Source organism: Dreissena polymorpha, chromosome 2 (assembly GCF_020536995.1).
Source record: "Dreissena polymorpha isolate Duluth1 chromosome 2, UMN_Dpol_1.0, whole genome shotgun sequence".
Classification (NCBI taxonomy): domain Eukaryota; kingdom Metazoa; phylum Mollusca; class Bivalvia; order Myida; family Dreissenidae; genus Dreissena; species Dreissena polymorpha.
The window spans coordinates 47,727,211-47,747,191 of NC_068356.1; the positions used below are offsets into that span (position 1 = coordinate 47,727,211).

The 19,981-nt window shown below is 35.1% G+C and overlaps 1 protein-coding gene across 2 annotated transcripts in view; it reads left to right on the forward strand.

The window, feature by feature from the left end:
• Positions 1-19,386, forward strand: part of LOC127866949 (dynein axonemal light chain 1-like) — a 19,784-nt gene extending 398 nt beyond the window's left edge. For both annotated transcript variants that reach the window (XM_052407817.1, XM_052407818.1), the window contains exons 2-9: positions 29-67; positions 1,611-1,720; positions 1,978-2,033; positions 3,207-3,262; positions 8,320-8,409; positions 16,883-16,936; positions 17,266-17,395; positions 18,393-19,386. In XM_052407817.1, coding sequence (XP_052263777.1) covers positions 29-67; positions 1,611-1,720; positions 1,978-2,033; positions 3,207-3,262; positions 8,320-8,409; positions 16,883-16,936; positions 17,266-17,395; positions 18,393-18,436 — 579 coding nt within the window. In that variant the 3' untranslated portion in view covers positions 18,437-19,386. The remainder of the gene's footprint in view (positions 1-28; positions 68-1,610; positions 1,721-1,977; positions 2,034-3,206; positions 3,263-8,319; positions 8,410-16,882; positions 16,937-17,265; positions 17,396-18,392) is intronic.
• Positions 19,387-19,981: the final 595 nt, after the last annotated feature.

A 19,981-nucleotide genomic window follows, 5' to 3' on the forward strand; every position in this document is an offset into this window, starting at 1 on the left:
AACACTTTGCTTCACATTTTCATTTTAGGCCAAGGCAACGACGATCAAGGAAGCGATTACGAAGTTTGTGAGTTGTATTTTACCAATCGACTCTGGTTTTGTTATCAATGCATTTCGTTCCAATATAATATTCGGCAGCTTTACAAGTCACAAACTTTTTTATTAGGACAAAAAAGAAATCATCCTTCCGTCCATCATTTTTGATAATGAACTGTCATTTCATAGTGACCTTAATTGGCAATAGGCATTGTATGCCCCACAAAATCATAATGGGAAGCAATAAGCATTTCAGTTGTGCATCAATTCTTTTGATGCTTCCATGGAGTGGGAAGCATTAAGCATTGCACATGCCTTTAGTTTGTAAGAAAGCTTGTGTTTTGAACTATTGGGTGAATTATGCTCAAACTTTCATAGTTTAATGACTTTAACATGTTGTTGATTGTTAAGAAAGTAATTTTTACAGTGACGGGTTTTGGCAGAATTATAGCCCTTTGTCTGTTTATCCACTCTAGAGTATAAAGTCCTCAGAAGCTTTGAACCCCTCTTTAAGGAATGAATTTGCTCAAACTTTCACATTTGATTGAACTTATAGTGTACATGATTGTATATATTAAAAGAATGAAATTTTGACTGCAACAAGTTGTTATGTAGCAAATTGATTGCCCTTTGTCTGTTATTTCACTATAGAATATATAGTCCCAAAGTTAAGTGTTTTCAACTCCTAGGTAGATTTTGCTAAAATTTTCCTAGTGTAATAAACTGAAGGTATAGATGATTGTAAACAATATGGAATTTTAGCTGTGATAGGTTTTGGCAGAGTATGACCATTTGTCCGCCAGTGCCTTTCTACTAAATAATTTTCAGTCTCCTGAAGATTCTTTTCAAATTCTTAAATCTGTATCTTGCTATAACTTTCACAGTTGAATAACCTTTATGTTTAAATGAGTGTTAAATAGATTTTTTTGGTTGTGACAAGTATTTGCAGACTAATGCCCCTTTATCTGTTTTATGCCCTCTGCATCTATTGATGTTGGGAGGTATATAACGTATGGTCTGTTTGTTATTCTGTTTGTCTGTCCATACTAGTTTAACCCTGAATGATATGTTTTATGGTACTTCTCAAGCATATGTGTGAAGAACATACAGTAAGTCTACTTTCACAGCTTACTGGTTCTACATTTATTAAACTTTTGGTGGCTGCTAATTGCTCATCATGGTAATTATGGGATGTCACAGATGTGGGCAGACCTGATTAAGAAGGGATTTTGACAGCCCAGTAAACAACAGATATTTGAATGAATAATTAAATAAAGCTGTGCTCTGGGTAAATGGGGTCTTAATACATGTGCATAAAGTGTCATCCCAGATTAGCATATGCAGTCTCCTCAGGCTATTTAGGGATGAAACTTTCCACGTATATGGTATTTTTGTTTAAAGTAAGTCGCTTCTTAGCAAATATCCAGTGCAGAGGAAAAGTGTTATCCCTGATTAGCCTTTGCAGACTACACAGGCGAAACTGTGATAACACTTCACACTTATGCATTAAGCCCGTTTTTCCCAGATACAAATTATTCCAGTCTCATCTAATCATATTTGCTTGTTTACCTTAGGAGGAGCATGATAAATGTAAAGCAAATGAATCAAAGAAGGTCATGCTGTTAGGTCTGATACCACCCATTGAAAAAATGGATGCATCCCTGTCTACACTGGTAAACTGCGAGTAAGTTGTAATTAAATTAATGACATATGATAAACATTCTGAACAGTCACAATATTTATGTTTACCATAAACTGATCTTATATAAAAATCAAGCAGTACACTAATTGCTATGTTTAACAACTTGAAATGCATAATAAATTATAATTATGCCTATATCAGTTGTACTTTGTTATATAAACATGTATTTATAATGTATCTGTGTAAATAATATTATTTGTGTGTTTGCTATTGATTTTTTTCTTTCAATTACTTCACAGACATTTATCTCTGTCCACAAATATCATTGAAAAGATAGCAAACCTGAATGGTTTGAGTAAGTTATAATGTGGGTTTGCAATAGTGCTTTATAAATGTAATAACTTGCCAAGCTTTTCATTATTTATTTTAATAACTGTGTTTGTGATGGATTGATAGCTTTGTCATTTTACTGGTTTGGGAAATAACATAGACAGCAGATGATTAATTTATGAAACTGCTTTAAAATACTTATTCTTTGAAAATAACTGTGTTTTGTAATAATAATTCGAACACTACACGCGACTTGTTTTCTATAGACAAAGAAGGAAATCAAGTGTGGGTTATTCTGTAATAATTATTGGCGGAGCTTAATGTTTCGAAAGTAGTTCCGAATAAATAAAGAAAATATTGCAGTAAAATGCACGTGCTAAAACCGGCTCTAAAAGAAATTTTATAAATATAGCATGTATATAAATTTAATTAAACAAATTGTATATTTGGTGATAAGTGGCAATACCATGCCTACAAAGAATGTTATTTGTTAGTCAACGTAATTAAGAAAACATTTATAGCATGTCAGCTTTTCAGTAGCATCAATAAACTTGACGTCATTTAGTTCCAACGATTTTTGTTCTCAATGAAAGTGATGTCATTTGCAAAATATTTATGAATGAAAACAATGGCATATGTTTGTACAATTCAATGACATCAATTAATAGTGAACTGTGTACTAAGAAGGGCGGAATATTGAAAAATATAGTTCACGTCCAAAAGCTTGGACCAAATCAATCAGAATCGTGTTAGAATCGAAATAATAATTTTTTATGATGGTTTGTTTTCGAATGACCCACAGTAAGGAGTATAGGTGCATGTTATCAAATTTCTCGTGCTTCGCACTCATGATTTAATTCCTACGAATCTATACTCCTTCAACAACAAACCATGATAGAAAAATATTATTTCTTATATATAGTGTTTGAGGTTTGCTTCAAAACCTAATTGCTGTACTTTTTGTGTATGTCTTGTTGTGGTTGAGAGTGGTTTACAGTGATATATGTTTTGTAAAGCTGAATACCATGTACCAAAACTGATGAAATGCGCAATTAGACTAGAAAAGCAATCAATCAACAAAATAAACATTAAGATCTACAACAAGTTATATTATATACATCTATTACTTTTTAATGATCATTACAGTAAGATAGTTAATTGAATTGTGTGGTTGTAACTGTTTCTTTCTCATTTACAGAAAATCTCAAGGTACTGTCTCTTGCAAGGAATAACATCAAGTCGCTGACCGGTCTAGTAGGTGTTAACTTTTATTTCATAGAACTTGCTACAATTTGTGTTCATATATAGGCCATATTCACTTGTAAAAGCAATTTAACAATTAATTCAAAGACTTGTTTGGTTCATGCTAATTATGCCCCCCTTCGAAGAAGAGGGGGTATATTGCTTTGCTCATGTCGGTCGGTAGGTCGGTCGGTCAGTATGTCGGTCCGTCCACCAGGTGGTTGTCGGATGATAACTCAAGAACGCATACGCCTAGGATCATGAAACTTCATGGGTAGATTGATCATGCCTCGTTGATGACCCCTATTGATTTTGAGGTCACTAGGTCAAAGGTCAAGGTCACGGTGACCCGAAATAGTAAAATGGTTTCCGGATGATAACTCAAGAATGCATACGCCTAGGATCATGAAACTTCATGGGTAGATTGATCATGACTTGCAGATGACCCCTATTGATTTTGAGGTCACTAGGTCAAAGGTCAAGGTCACGGTGACCCGAAATAGTAAAATGGTTTCCGGATGATAACTCAAGAATGCATACGCCTAGGATCATGAAACTTCATGGGTAGATTGATCAAGACTCGCAGATGACCCCTATTGATTTTGAGGTCACTAGGTCAAAGGTCAAGGTCACGGTGACCCGAAATAGTAAAATGGTTTTCGGATGATAACTCAAGAACGCATATGCCTAGGATCAGGAAACTTCATAGGTAGATTGATCATGACTCGCAGATGACCCCTATTGATTTTGAGGTCACAAGGTCAAAGGTCAAGGTCACGGTGACCCGAAATAGTAAAATGATTTTCGGATGATAACTCAAGAACGCTTTTGCCTAGGATCATGACACTTCATAGGTACATTGATCGTGACTCGCAGATGACCCCTATTGATTTTCAGGTCACTTGTTTATTCTGTTTTCACACTGTCCAGTAAAGAGACTTACAAATTGAATTTTTGACACATGTTCATTCATAATGATGTATAAGCCTTTGTTTCTGTGCCAGTAAATACTATGTTTATGGAAATGACGTGAGAATTCAACATTTAAAAAACCAATGTAATATGATATGTAATATTATATGGCAACAGGACAGTTGTGATTTGCTGGGTCAATTCTATTTAGCTTGACCATCCAAGCGGTTGATAGCTTTGACAAACTGGTGGTCTGAAACATTGAGAAAATGTCACGATTCACTGACAATAAATCAAACATGTAATTCTTGCTACGCAACTTGCATTTAATTTTGTCAATTCAAATTATACATAAAAATATAATTAATTTTTAATCTGCTTGTTAATTGAAAAACAGCAACACAGTTTGTATGTATAAAACAATGTTAATACATAACTAGGATCAAGCATATTAAAATATCAACTTAGATTTAGTTTCCTTTACTGTACAGGATTTGTACAGTTAGGTTAATATTTGTGTATTGAACAAAAATAACAACAGTGTAAAGAAAAGTTAATTTGGGGATGTTCTATCCAAACCCTGAGAGTTCAGATTTCCTCAAATGCCAAGCAAAGATTGTAAATTTCAACCCACTCCTCTGGTTAGTTTTCAGAGGCACATATAATTAACTTTTGAGCTTAGTGTCTCATTTGTACATGCATTACTGTATTAACTCCAAATCAACTTGTACAAGTGGTAGGCCAGTATTACATGGACTGGTGTTTACTGTTTACACAGTTTCACAACCCCATCTGATACTGGTCAGTATCTTGGCAAGTGGCCAAAGTTGGGAGTGGAATTAATGGTCTATTACATAACTGACTTCTGTGTGTGGTAAACACATGATACTGGTCATGTGGTCAAGTTGCACTTGTATTGACCTTTTCGACATTATTTTAAGGGACACAACTCTGAGTGGATTTAGTGAGGTCGGGGGGGTACTCGATAATCTACTGCAGTGCGTCTGCATACAGTTCTATGTTGAAGCAATTATAATTTCCCAATAATTTGCAGATATAACTTATATGGTATGATATTTTTTGTAATTTTTTATTAGCTTAGTATCTTTGATATAATTGTCGTTCATGTTTATGCTTTATTTCGATTTTATTGTGTTTAAAATAGGTAAAAACGAAACATGCTAAAGCGGGTGGGGTATGGAAAAATATCTTATTTGTTAAGTTTGGGAAAATTAGAAGTTTGATGGCATTAAGTAAAATACTTGTCTTTAAAAAGAACAATTATTTTAAAACAGATAACTTTGCTGTATTTAAATGTTATTGAATGGTTTATTGTTATAACTTCTAGAAACTTTTTTTCAGGAATATCACACTTCACAGTGTCAACAGAAACTGGGATACTGTACTGAGTATCTAATGCTGCATGAAGCTCAAGATTTCTACACCTGGAATTTTATTAACTCTTGCAATAAATATTATACATCACCACAGTTACATAACTATGTTCTTTGAAAAAATAAAATAAAGATACTTCACATGTGTTTCTACTTCATACCCTTACATTGAAAAATATCCTACACATTCAGAAATATAATAAAATGGATGGTGGTTTAAGTTGCTACACATTCAATGTTGTCATGTAATCATTTAACATAACATGTGATGTGTTGACATGACTATTAACACTGCTAAGAAAACATTTACTTTGAATTAAAATAAGTGTCCCTGGTCAAATGTCCATTGGCTTAATATCTATATGGGTGAAACTTTCACCTGCATCACAGTCATCCTTAATTGGTTGTGTGTTAAGCTATCCCAATTAACTACCAGTCATGGCAGATTTGTTCAAAAGAAGACAAGTATCAATGTTTGAAGAATTGTTATTGCTTTTACAGTCTTGACGCTAACCCCTAGCCCGACAGCCCGGGGCTAGTGATATGTATTAAATTTGGGCTATTAAAGTTTCCAGATTCATATAGTCGGGCTAGTGGGTATTTTAATCTGTTCTATTAAAGCATAAAGATTCAGGCTGCCGTTAGTTGTTCAAAAATGCTAAAGTGAAGACTGCTTGTATATGCTGGTTAGTCTGAGACATTCCAACAAGTAATAACTGTGACAGTTAAAATATTTGCTCATTAAAGTGTGTGTATGTGCAGGAGCTTGTGTGTGTGTTTGGTACAAGCTCATCTCAAAAACTGATTCACTATTTAGTTTTTAACCTAATAGAAGTAAAACCGGACTGTAACATGAAAACTACCATTGTAAAGATTTTGTTGTTGGGATGAAATATTATAAATTGTAATCCATATGATTAACACAGAAAACATTAACCAAACGCTTATTCCTGTTGGTGTAGCAGAGCCAAAAGACCTAGAAGTATAGATGGTTAATGGATGATGTTCCTTATGATAGTACTAGTAGGTACCAGTTGGTTTGTCTTTTTGAATACACCTGATAGTATATTTAGTTTTTTTCATTAATAAAATGGGTTTAACTTAGTAATCCTGCTCAGTGGTTGGATCTTCAGGAAATGTTGACATAAGCACATAGTTACCATGTATTTGATACATGTATGCCGGTTACCCTCAACTGCAATTTTGGTTACAGACAGGGTAGCCTAAGGTGTAATTATTTCTTAGAGATGAACCCGAGTTGAGGCTTAAACTTACCAACCCATGAGTGAGTCAGAGATCAGCACTCTACCGGTTTAACTGGCCGGGGTAAGCTTGGAATTGGGGATTTACTTTTGCTTAATTATGATCTTAAATAATATTATTGTTGTCAACAATAGATTTTTATGTATTTTAAAAGCACAACAAGTTGGGCTTGCAACAGAAGTAATAAAAATACATAGATTATTATACAATTTACAAATTTAACAATAAAGTAGTCTTATGTTTACTGAAATGTGCAAATACCAATAGGTTTTTATTTCTGAAAATTTAGAAAAATGAGCTAATATAATAAAAATGTTTATTTTTAATTAGTGGGTGGGTTTAAATTAACTTGCACTCAAAAATTATAATAGTCTGGGGTTGTTTTAATTTCTGACATTTCAGCACACAGTACAGTAACATGAGTAAGGTATGATCTTGTTATTTTTGTCAGTACCGGTAGTTAATTACGGAGCCGTTAATTACAATGATACTGAACTATTAATGAGCAGATGGTCGTTGAACGTTATAATAAAAATAATGATTGTTTTGATTAGTAATAAATCGGCAATTTATCGCTTTTATTCTATTTATAAAGTCAAAATATCGGATAAGTAAGGTGTCTACTGTAGAGCGAATACTGTCAGAACCCCCCCGAACCCTTGATCTCGAGTTATCTCGGCAGTCTCGTTACGCGTGATTTAACAATGTCGAAATCGTGAAAACATTTGCCCAATACACAACACTAGCCTTGGCTATTTTTAATCAGATTGCATTGCTATCTATGGTGGTCATTGACTAGGGGAGTTAACTGCTATAAATAACATGTTTCATTACCATTAATAAATAAAACATTACAAATTGTGTGCACGTTTCACATATTGTCAAATAAGTCAAAATGTGTGAATGGAATCCAAAAAATCAAAGACTCAATCATATAATGGATATAATTGATTAGTATAGGTCCTAATTGGTTTTTGCACTATTAATTGGATACATTTCACAGGTCATTGACATACAGTGACAAAAACATATTCACACAGTGGCTGTCACTACAACGGAGAGCCCATATGGGGGGCATGCATGTTTTACAAACAGCCCTTGTTTAAATATCTATTGAGCATAATTGATATCCTCTTACAAACTCTCATTAATTATTTATTTGCTGTTACATATATTTACAAAATTAGAGCACGTATTACTGCATGTAAAACGCCAAATGTTCCCAAGGCTTATTACTTGTTGCACATTGCATTTTTACTTGAAACCCTTGTGTATCAGTTGCCCTTTTGATGCAATCATAAACTGTGGGGCAGGGCCATTGTTCTCCCAACTGACAAAAAGTTTTCTCCTCTAACTAGCTGGCATGAATACACATTGATTGGTTTATAACAAATTCTCTTGCAACCATGGCAGTAAGCCATAATCATCTAATGCTTATATCTTTTGCTATCTTAAAGCGCATCAGCTACGTACTTAAATCTGTGTTTGGTCTTTGATCAGGAAGCTGTTGGGGACACCCTAGAAGAGCTGTGGATCTCGTACAACAACATAGAGAAGCTGAAGGGCATCAATGTCCTCAAGAAACTCAAGGTCTGTTCATTAGTGTCGTTATTAACACCCGTTTTTGATACAGACAGATAAGGAAATAATCAAATTGTTTTTTTTGTTAATTTTAGAGAAATATTTTGTGTGATATGGAGGAGTGATTCACCTTGCTGTGTTTTTGCAACACTCTACTATAGGCTCTTTTGAATAAAAAATTTAACCTGTAATTAGATCAGATTAATAAAACAATTAAATTATAAATACATGACTGTATATATCTGGAAATTTCCATATGTTTGTGCAAGTCAAGGCGTGTGAACCTTTTCAGTGCATGCACAACTTACTGGTAACCTGTTACGTGTACATCAGTTCCTTGCTTTTCCCTTGAAATTATGTGCCAAATAAAGCAACCGTATTTAAATACATGAAAAAAGGAAATCAAATTACAATTGAAACATGAAACAAAACCTGGTTTAAACAAATAAATAGTATACTTGCTTTATCATGGCAGGCTTTTTATGATGCCTCTTGATCAGTTGCCTGAACCTTTTCTGACTCATCAGTGAGTCTACAGATTTTTCCAAACTATGTACACATCATACACTGGATAGCTGTAGCCTTTTTAGCTCATCTGATTGCTCAGGTGAGCTTTTGTGATCAGTCTTTGTCCGTCATCTGTCCGTCCTTCCACATTTGTTCATAAACACTAGAGGCCACAATTCTTGTCCGATCTTCATGAAACTTGGTCAGAAGCTTTGTCCCAATGATACCTCGGTCGAGTTCGATACTCGGTCATGCCGAGTCAAAAACTAGGTCACTAGGTCAAACAAAAGAAAAACCCTGTAAACACTGTAGAAGTCACATTTCATGCCCAATCTTCAAGTTACTTTGTCAAAATGTTTGTCTTAATGATATGTTGGTTGGGTTCAAAAGTGGTTCCGGTCCGTTGAAAAACATGGCCGCCAGTGGGTGTTGCAGTTTTCCATTTTTGGCTATAGAGAAACCTTAAAAACACTAGAGGCCACATTTCTTGTCCGATCTTCATGAAACGTGGTCAGAAAATTTGTCCCAATGATACCTTGATTGAGTTAAAAACTGGGTCATGCTGGGTCAAAAACTAGGTCACTAGGTCAAAAAAAAGAAAAAACTTGTAAACACTGTAGAAGTCACATTTCATGCCCAATCTTTATGTAACTTTGTCAAAATGGTTGTCTAAATATGTTGGTTGAGTTCAAAAGTGGTTCCAGTTTGTCGAAAATTATGGCCACCAGTGGGCGTTGCAGTTTTCCTTATTTGGCTAAAGTGAAACCTTGTAAAGACTCTAGAGGGCACATTTCTTGTCCGATCTTTATAAAACTAGGTCAGAAAATTTGTCCCATTTAGAATGATTATTTTATACTGTTGAAGTACTATGAGTATGCTATATTATTGTTCCTACTACTACTATTCTATTGATGTTAATAATGTTAAAAAGAAAGAGGAAGGAAGAAAATAGCCCAATTTATATCAGTAGTGATGGTGAAAACACATATTATTATATGTGGCATCATCATTACTAGACTCATTGTTAAGCATATGCTGCAATGAGTTTATTGGAGTCTTTTAACTTTGTGATCTGCATATTAGTGTTAATATCAAATAGAAATACTTTAATTTACATGTTATTTGAAAAGAAAAGAATTACACAAATGTGTGAAATGTTTGAGATAAACAAACTACACTGTTGTTTAATATATTTAAGGTAAATAAAACTATTAATATTATTGGGATTTTCCAGATCACAAAGTGGTCCAGCATTGCCACTATATGTTTTAGGTGCATACTAAAGTCAAGAGATAGATGTAAATCTCATGTTTGGGTTATGTTATATACAAGGAGACAGATGCAATGGGGAGAGATGAAATTTATGTTCATTAATTATTTGGAGGGGTAGAGTCTGAGTTTATAGCTCTCCTCTGTGAAAGGGGATTTGCATGTTTAAATGCATTTAGGTAGAAATATAGCACATAATGGTATTTGGTACTGTAATTTAATTTTAATTGTATTATGTATTTTATTTATAAACATTAGTATGCATGGTTCAATGCTGGACACTTGCAGACAGGGAATATAGCCGTAATGCTCCAACATAAGACCCTGTCTGTTTGGAACCTCATGAGAATTGGGCTATGAAGAAGAGACAACGCCCCAGAGTGGCTCTAAGACAATATTTAAAAGGGATATTAGTAATAACCCTTATAAAATAAGGGTAATGACGTTCGTGTCACCAAACGGTCACCTTCATAGGGCCACATAAAAATTATAAGTAAAACAATGAACTTTACAGTTAAAAATAGACAGAACAGATAAATTTATTCATAAAAGTAGATTATTTACATTATGTACAGTACTATATGCATTTATTTATATAAAATACAAGTTGCCACCCTGGAGGGTTAAAAGAAGGAGAGATTTTGAAGTGTAGGCTGGTATAAGTGGGGAATAAACCAGCAGGGGCATTACCAATAGGTTGGTCTAAGGGAGGTAATTGTGGAGGTGGAGTCTATGACAGTTGTTTCCCATGGACCAGAGGGAGTGCACGGTAGATGAAAAAACAAGAGGGCCTAAAAGGCCCAAAGTCGATCACCTTTGATAAAAAGAAATGACCTGTTCTTTGCAGCCCAAGATATCAGTGGAACAAATGTTTTGACCAAGTATTATGAAGAATGAACAACAAATGGCCCCTTGGCATCCATGTTTTTTTAACAGATCTGAACCATTTTTTAACTCTTCCAAGATATGTCCAAATTTCATGAAGATTGGGAAAAAATGTGTCTTCTAGACTGTTCACATGTTGTCACTATATACATATAAAGAAAACTGCCCCACTCCCTGGCGGACATGTTTTTTCACTGATCATGACCATTTTCAAACTCGTCCGAGACATCCACATAACTAATGTTTTGACAAAATTTCATGATGATTAGGCAAAACATGTGACTTCTAAAGTGTTCACAAGCTTTTTTACTATATAAATACAAGGAAAAAGACAACCCCCCCTGGCGGCCATGTTTTTTTTACCGATCCAAACCATTACCGAACTTAACTGTCCTATCCAGGTGTGGTAGTGCGGTCTCCTTTGCTTACACAAATGAACCGGTCACAGGACGGTTACAAGTTATGTAACTTTGTGAGCACTTATGTAATGCGGAAATATTTATTTAACGAACTCTTTTTTCCGGTCAGGATGACTATACTGACTAGTTGTAATTCAATTAACTAAAGGCATTCAGTCAGGGACGCCTAAATACATGTACACCCAAAGAATTTATTTATAAGTTAAAACCAAGGCAGCTTAAGCAAAAATAACTAATTCGAAATAACAAGAACTCGGAAAATGAAGAACAATGACAGAAAATTAAGAACAGGTACAAGCCAAGTCTAAAGAATCTAAGTATCGTTACAAAAATGAACAACATACAGCAAATACCTTAATGAATGTAAAAAGAAGTTCAAAATCTGTCATAAAAACTGATATAAATATAAGTTACTGTTAGTCTAGAAAGTGCTTCAAAAATCTAGTTTACAAAATAGGTCTAATTTAATCTAAAGAACAATATTTATGGAGATTAGGAAACTTCAGTGAATCAAATGTAAAAATAAGAAAAAATTACTAAAGTTATTGAAATAGAATATAGTCTTTCTAATTTAGAAAATGCCAAATAGAAATAATCTTAATAATAAGAATAATTTAGAATATAATGCCAAAATGTCTTTATGCTGGTGTTAAAAATAATTTAGAGTTTAATTATTTCAAAATTCCAACCTTTTTCAAGAGCTGTTAACTTTTCAAGAAAGCATCAAGAGGTGTTTAAATCAGCCAAAACAGCTTATTTTATACAGTTCAGAAGAGATCAATGGCAAAGTAGTCAATTTTCCCTCAGAACAGTGCATTTATCAATGATCAATATCTTCCCAAATTCCAGAGCAGAACTAAAAATAGATTACTGAACCAGGTTAAACAAGGGAGATAAATACTGCATAAATACTGCAAAATCATGTACATGTTGTTTTTTTCAGTTATCTCTTAGTTGAAAGGCTTATCATAAGTGTTAATGACTAAAACAGTTGTGTTAACTATGAAAATTCTGTGTTATGAAAAATTTCATAATACAGTTAATGTCATATGATATTGACATAATAAAACCAAACTTTACTACACAGGAAACCAATGTTCTGACCAAATTTCATGAAGATTGAGCAAACTAGAAAGTTAACAAGATTTGACTATAGCCATTTATAGCCATATAAGGAAAAATGCCCCGCCCCTTGGCAGCCATGTTTTTCAAACCAAGGTTACCATTTTTGAACTCATCCAAGATATCATTGGGACAAATCATCTGAGCAAGTTTCATGAAGATCGGAAAATAAATGTGGCCTCTAGAGTGTTAACAAGGTTTTACTATAGCCATATTAGGAAAAATGCCCTGCCCCCTGGCGGCCATGTTTTTCAAACAACCGACATCATTTTCGAACTCGTCCAAAATATCATTGGAATGAATCTTCTGACCAAGTTTCATGAGGATCGGACAATTAATGTGGCCTCTAGAGTGTAAACAAGATTTTACTATATCCATATATAGCCATATAAGGAAAAATGCCCCGCCCCTTGACAGCCATGTTTTTCAAGCAAACGTAACCATTTTCGAACTCATCCAAGATATCATTGAGACCAATCTTCTGATCAAATTTCATGAATATTGGACTATAAATGTGGCCTTAGAGAGTTAACAAGTTAAATGTTGACACCGCACAACGCACGACGGACAAAAGGCGCTCACAGAAGCACGTTGTGCTCAGGTGAGCTAAAAAAGTATTAAAAAAAATTGAAGGAAAATTAAAACAGTGTGATATAAAATTGGTAAAAAGACCAAATAAGGGATATAACAAGAGAGAGAATAGTACAAAAGTACCTTATCTGCCATATAGAATAGCAATTTAACACAAAAAATAGGAAATTTGCTATACAAAATAGCAATTTGACACAAAAATAGGAAATTTGCTCTATAATATAGCAATTTTAACAAGAATTAAGGAAATACAAGGTACACAATTTGCTATTATGGAAAAATAGCAATACTAAGAAAATTTACAATAATACCAAAGAATTGGTATTACCCTGGATAGGGCTAAATAAGGGTTTTGCAAGGTATAAGGCCCTGCACCGTGCACATTAAGAAACTGAAGAATGTTAATGGTGGACTATAACGTCATACTCTTATAAAAAATGTTTTAAAATAAGGAATACCAGATTAATACCATTGGCCTGATTTAGAAAGGGCAAGGTTGAACAATTATTATAAATCCCGTAAAAACTAAAACAAAGTTGTGTCGAAATGACACAACTCCAACACAATTACTATGACTACGTTAGATTTGTGTAAAAATAACACCGTTTAAAACAAATCAGTCACATGACTGAATAATTGGCTGGGTGTTGGCTGCTTTCCCTCCCCCAATTACCTAGATCTTGTCAGTTATCTGACAGTCTAGAAGGTATTTGGTGAGGGCAGAGAAGACCGGGCCCCTAGCTGCTCCCTTGGGGTCTAGCACGTTGGAAAGGTTTAAAACTAGTCCAATGGAGTTTAATGCAGCTTTGAGGTGGTCCCTCTGCGCCTTATGGTTTTAGCAGTGCAGCAGCATGTGGGGCGCAGTGAGGGGTTCCTGGCACCTAGGAAATGCAGGGTCTACACCTAGGACATACTTTCCCGCGCCACTGGGTAATAGGGTGGTTCCCATCCTCAGGCGCGTCATGGCTCTGTCAAGCACAATGCTTGCTGAGTACCTGTCAGGCGGCCTGAGGGTTTACACGGGTCTGATAAAAGTATGTTGACGGGAAGCCAAATTGTGAGTCCGGAGATTCCACTGACCAACGACAAATTTCTTTGCCAGAGAGTAGATCTCAGTAGGCGCCAGGGGTTCCTCAGCATCTACGGCCCCCCTCAAGAGGCCCTCCTTAGCCCCCGTGTCAGCCTGTTCATTCCCACTGATGTTGCATGTGCTGGACACCATACTAATGTGACATTTAAAGATTTATCTAAGCACTGTTGATGAAGTTCCAAAATGCTAGTTAAAATATCAGGCCTAGATCTGCTATTTCTGTTTTTTATAGACTCAAGAGATGACATTGAATCTGATAAAATAGCAGTTTTAGTAGGTTTATTGACCAATATCCAGCACAAAGAGTATTTAATTGCCAAAAGTTCTGCTGAGAAAAGAGAGAGATTGTTGCTGAGCCTGTGCGTTTTGGTAATATGTTTTGAAGGAATTACAAAAGAGTTGGCTACCAAACCAGAGTTAGGGCATTTGGAGCCGTCTGTATAGATTCTTAGATGCTCAGCATACTTATTATCTATGAGTGAGAGATATTCTGACTTGATGAGTTGTGGCAAGTCAGTTTTCGTTATTTTATTAGAGAGTGATAGGTAAACATCAATGGGTCCAAGCGTCCAGGGGGGGGTCTTGGAGGGCTTCAGGTCTGCTACAGGTACCTTGTCGAGGCCGGCATCTTCAACAAGGGTCCTAATACTCGCACCAAATGGTAGGGCGACATGCTTACGCTTAGGTATTTTCCCCTTGCTGAAGGTGCCAGTCCCGACAAGTTTGTTTGCAGGGTTTGAGCCATGCCGAGACTCAGCCCTGGCCCAAAAGTTAAGGGACTGTTGTTTTCTTCGCAAGTCAAGGGGTAGCATACCCGCCTCCTCTTCAAGCAGTGCACCCGGTGTACAGTTTAGGGCTCTCAGAGCTATCCAAAAGGCATTATGTTGAATGGCATCAACCATTTTTAGGGCGTTTGGCTTTGCACATGCATAGATCTGGGCTCCATAAACTAGCTTTGGACGTATAAGGGACTTATAGAGAGTTAAGAGGCTATTTTTATCTGATCCAAAACCTTTGCCTCTTAACATTCTCATTAAGTTTAGGTCCCTTTCGCACCTTTCTGCCAAATATTTGAAGTGGATGAGTAAAGGTTAACTGTTTATCTAGGTACATACCTAGAATTTTCACCACTTTTTCAAAAATAATTTTGGTGCTGCCTAAATTTAAGTCCAAAGAGTGCTGAATTTGGTCGCCATATAATACTCCTACTGTTTTGGTTGGAGAAATTTTAAATCCCCATTCAATAGACCATTTCCATATGGAGTCTAAACCTGCTTGAGCCCTCTTCTGCAGGCGTAACATGTTAGACCCCTTTAACCAAGTGTCTGAGTCGTCTGCAAACAGTCTTTTACGGCATCAGAGTTTTGGTTCAATAATGATGAAACTTGACCAGGATGTTTGGACAATATCTAGGTCAAGTTTGACGTTTGGTAATGTGGGGACAAAATCTAGTGCATTGGGTCTAATCTTACAAAAACCTTGTAAACAGACTAGAGGCCATAGTTTGTCCAATAATGATGATACTTGACGAGGATGTTTTTCTTGATGATATCTAGGCAAAGTTTGACATTGGGTCATGTGGGGTCAAAATCTTGGTCACAAGGTCCAAATCTTACAAAAACCTTGTAAACACATGTAGAATTAGCATTACTTGCAGATGTTTGCATGCAAAAAAAACATGCAAATGGACAGTACTCAATCAGAATTAATCATATGTTCACACTGCAAATGTAAACAGAAGAGAACCAATCTAATATGCTCTAGAGTACTGAATTTTCAATGTACAAGGCCATGTAAAAAAGGGTGAGCGAACTAGGACCATATTGGCCCTTTTGTTATGAAGGGTGCAACTGGTTCATTTAACATTCACTGGTTAGCCTATTTCATTCACTGCTAAATAAATCAGTTAAAGGAAAACATACAAATATAACAGTTTACTTGCAATACTGTTATATTTTATATACATTACCACTTGATAAAATTTGTTGAACTAAACAAATGAAAATGCTCTATGATTAATTAATCTTTGTATAGGCAAATTAATTACCTTCACATAATGTCGCATTTACATCATATCAATTGGGAAGCAATCAATCAGTAAATTGGTAAACAAAACATCACAAAAAGACAATTTATTGATTGTTGCTCGTCAAAATTACATCAACAATTATGAAAACTCATCTATGTACATTAGAACAGAGGTTCTATTTAATTGCTGTATTTAAGTTTATTACCTTCTTGATTGGCACATAAATTCCTGTAATCAGCATGGACTGTTGTGCCAGGCAGAAAACCGTGTTCATTGGCAGTATGTTGAGCAACTGTTATGAATTTCATGATTCATTTCATGATAATCGCAGGTAAACCTATACAAAAGAATGTAACTAGTAAACTGATCTTTCAGGAGGTTATCCAGTAACTTTATTAACCTGTTGCATACCTACTTTGCATACCTTTTACATGTACATGTATAATTATGCTATTAACATGTATGCAAATTACCTGTTAACTTTATTATGTCTAATAAGTATTGCAGTCGTTTACTATTGTATAACCTGTGCACATTTTAAACGTTTTCTACATTTTTTAATTGCTACAGGTCCTGTACATCAGAGTGAACAATGTGAAAGACATGTCTGAGTTCTCCAAACTGGTCAGTTTTACGGAATAAGATAATTTGTTAAAGATGTATTATGCTTGAAGGACTTTCAAATTAAGAAGTTAACTATTCTTTCTGATGCAAATGTTATGCATGGAGACAGAGGTTGTCAGACTTCACTTTTGTCTGAACACTCTTCTACAACACGTGTCAAATTTGCGATATGGTTATCTTTTATTCTGATGAGACACATAAATGTAAACATTACAGATAGGCTTATAGCAAGTCTTAATAATTTTTCTTTGTCTTTAAAAAAACGTTCAAAATTGTAGCTGTATTTTCACACTACATTTAAGTAACCTATAACTCTTGCCACTGTACAGGTTGATCTTCCAAACATGAAGGAGCTGGGGTTTGTTGGCAACCCGCTGGCAGATTCCCTGATGGAGAGTGGCCAGGAGGTGTACACAGAGACCATCACCAAGAAGCTGCCCAAGCTAAAGCGGCTCGATGGTACATCTGAAACCTCAGAATACTGTCACAGACTTAGCTGTGGCTTGAAGAATTTTTCATTTATGGTTGAATTTGACATGTCTGAATGTTCTGCAAATGCACAAATGTAAAGTATTAGATTTTCTTGTTCCAAAGCTTAGTACTACTTACTTAGTAACGCTTATTGAAGAAATTTTCAAATTCATAAAAAGCATATGATAATTCTTTATTAATACTGGCTTAGATCTTGAACAAATTTTAGACAGATACATGTTTTTCGGTGTCAGAAGATCTTAATATACAAACATTTTTAGCTCTGCGTTTTCGGAGAAAACCCAAGGTATTGTCATAGCCAGCTCGTCGTCCGCCGTCCGCGTCGTGCTTAAACCTTAACATTTTGTTAAGGTTTTGAACATTGGCTCTAAAATCAAATTGCTTCAACATACAACTTTGAAACTTCATATGTAGATGCACCTTGATGAGTTCTACACACCATACCCATTTTGGGGTCAATAGGTCAAAGGTCAAGGTCACTGTGACCTTTAAAAAAAAATCTGACAAGCTTTCATTTATTCAAAACTGCACTAGTAGCCGAGCGTGGCATCTGTTATGCGGTGCTCTTGTTTACTTTATATATCGGTCATCAGATGCAACTTTGCAATGTCTAGCTCTCCAAATAAGTATATGTAACTTGTTTGTTGGTTCTTGAAGCTGCATTACATTTGTTATTATTAAATATATACAAAAAATAATATAAATCTCATGAAAATTTACAGTTTGAATACAGTCTGCGCTGTGAAGCCATGCTTTCTTGTATGCTTTATGATTAATAAAGTTAAGGCCATCTATAACTTGCTAAAAAAGGTTTTTGTCCTATGGAAATTACACATTGGCTTGATGTTTTAGAGTTCACTCCATGAACAAACTTACTGTGAGCATATACATATATGTGAGTATATGATTGATCTAAATGCCAACTGGGGACCCATATTGTCTATGTGTTTCTATGTGTTTCCAGGTTTCACTGTGATTCGACAGGATGAAGAGGAGGAGGAGGCTTAAGAATGATACATTTGTTTGTGAGCTCTGTTAATGATTTGAAGCTCGTAGTTGTCCAGTTACTGCATACCAAATCAAATGGACAATTTGATGTGGAGCTTTTTCTTATCAAGTTATGTGCTCATCATTGGACATTTCTTGTACTTATACATTCACAATCTGCAACCATCAACTTTAATAATCAACATTATGCAGATCTATTTTCATTATTACAGTTTGAAGGAGTATACTGGAGTCATTAAGTTGGTTGATTGATTAGTTGGTCACTTTGCATAACTTTTCCTTCAATTTATTACGATAATCAATTTAACTTCTATTTTTATTTTTTTATTCATAAGGAATTAAAATGAAGAGCCTATTTTTCCCCCTTTAAAACTTCTCACTATTTGTATTCATAAGGAATAAAAGTGAAGACCCAATTTTTTCCCCTTTACAAAATGGCAGACTGACAACCATCTTGGATATATTTGTCCTTGAACTGCTTCAATATTTACATGAAACTTCCAACCTTTTTACACAAACCCACCTGGCTACTGTCATGGCAATATTATCACATAGAAAGTTAAATATTCAGCACTTGTAAGTACAAACCTCTGAAGTTGTGTCGGATCAGTATGAAAGCTTATTGATCACCATCGGCTTGATTTTTTTGCATTGAAAAACACTTAATTTTATGTGCAAACTTGTTTTCATTCCCAGAGCAAATATATGCAGAATGATCTTTGAAAACCAGTATTCACTTAAATTTTACGACTTGAGCATTTACCATGAATACGTACATGTAATGCGTTTCATAACCTTTTTGCACACCTTAATTGAGAATAACCTTAAATATAAAAATGTTTTAAATAACCTATTTCACAACTTTTGGCACACTATTGCATGTTTTGAGTGGGGAAAATTAAAAAAAATGCATATCAATGTAAATACTTCAATTCTACTTGCCACCTGTATTTTTCTGTGATATTAAATAAAATGATTCAGTATAAAATTTGTTATTACTTGTGATTTTCGAATCATTTAAATCGGTTAATTTTTAGGCAATCCATCATGTAAATTAAAAATTTGTGTGGCTGGAGGTGTTGTGTGTTACAATACTTTCGTAAAGAATGACACTAGAATTGCTAACTAGGTTTTCTCGTTTTATACCCACGCCGCATGTTTGACCCAGGGGCGCCCCAGGGTTGGTAATGGGGCAATGCATAGTTGAGATTGACCGTATTGTCATAAGAGAAGTTCAGTATCAATTAGAAGTGAATCTGTGTAGAAATGAAGAAGTTAAGTTAAAGGCAATTTTGGACGGGTGTGGCCTATGTGGGCGGGGCGCCCCAGGGTTGGTATGCATAGTTGAGATTGACCGTATTGTCATAAGAATAGTTCAGTATCAATAAGAAGTGAATCGTGTAGAAATGAAGAAATTATAGTAAAAGGCAATTTGGGGTGGGTTTGGCCTATTTGGGCGGGGCGCCCCAGGGTTGGTAATGGGGCCATGCATAGTTGAGATTGAGCGTATTGTCATAAGAGAAGTTCAGTATCAATTAGAAGTGA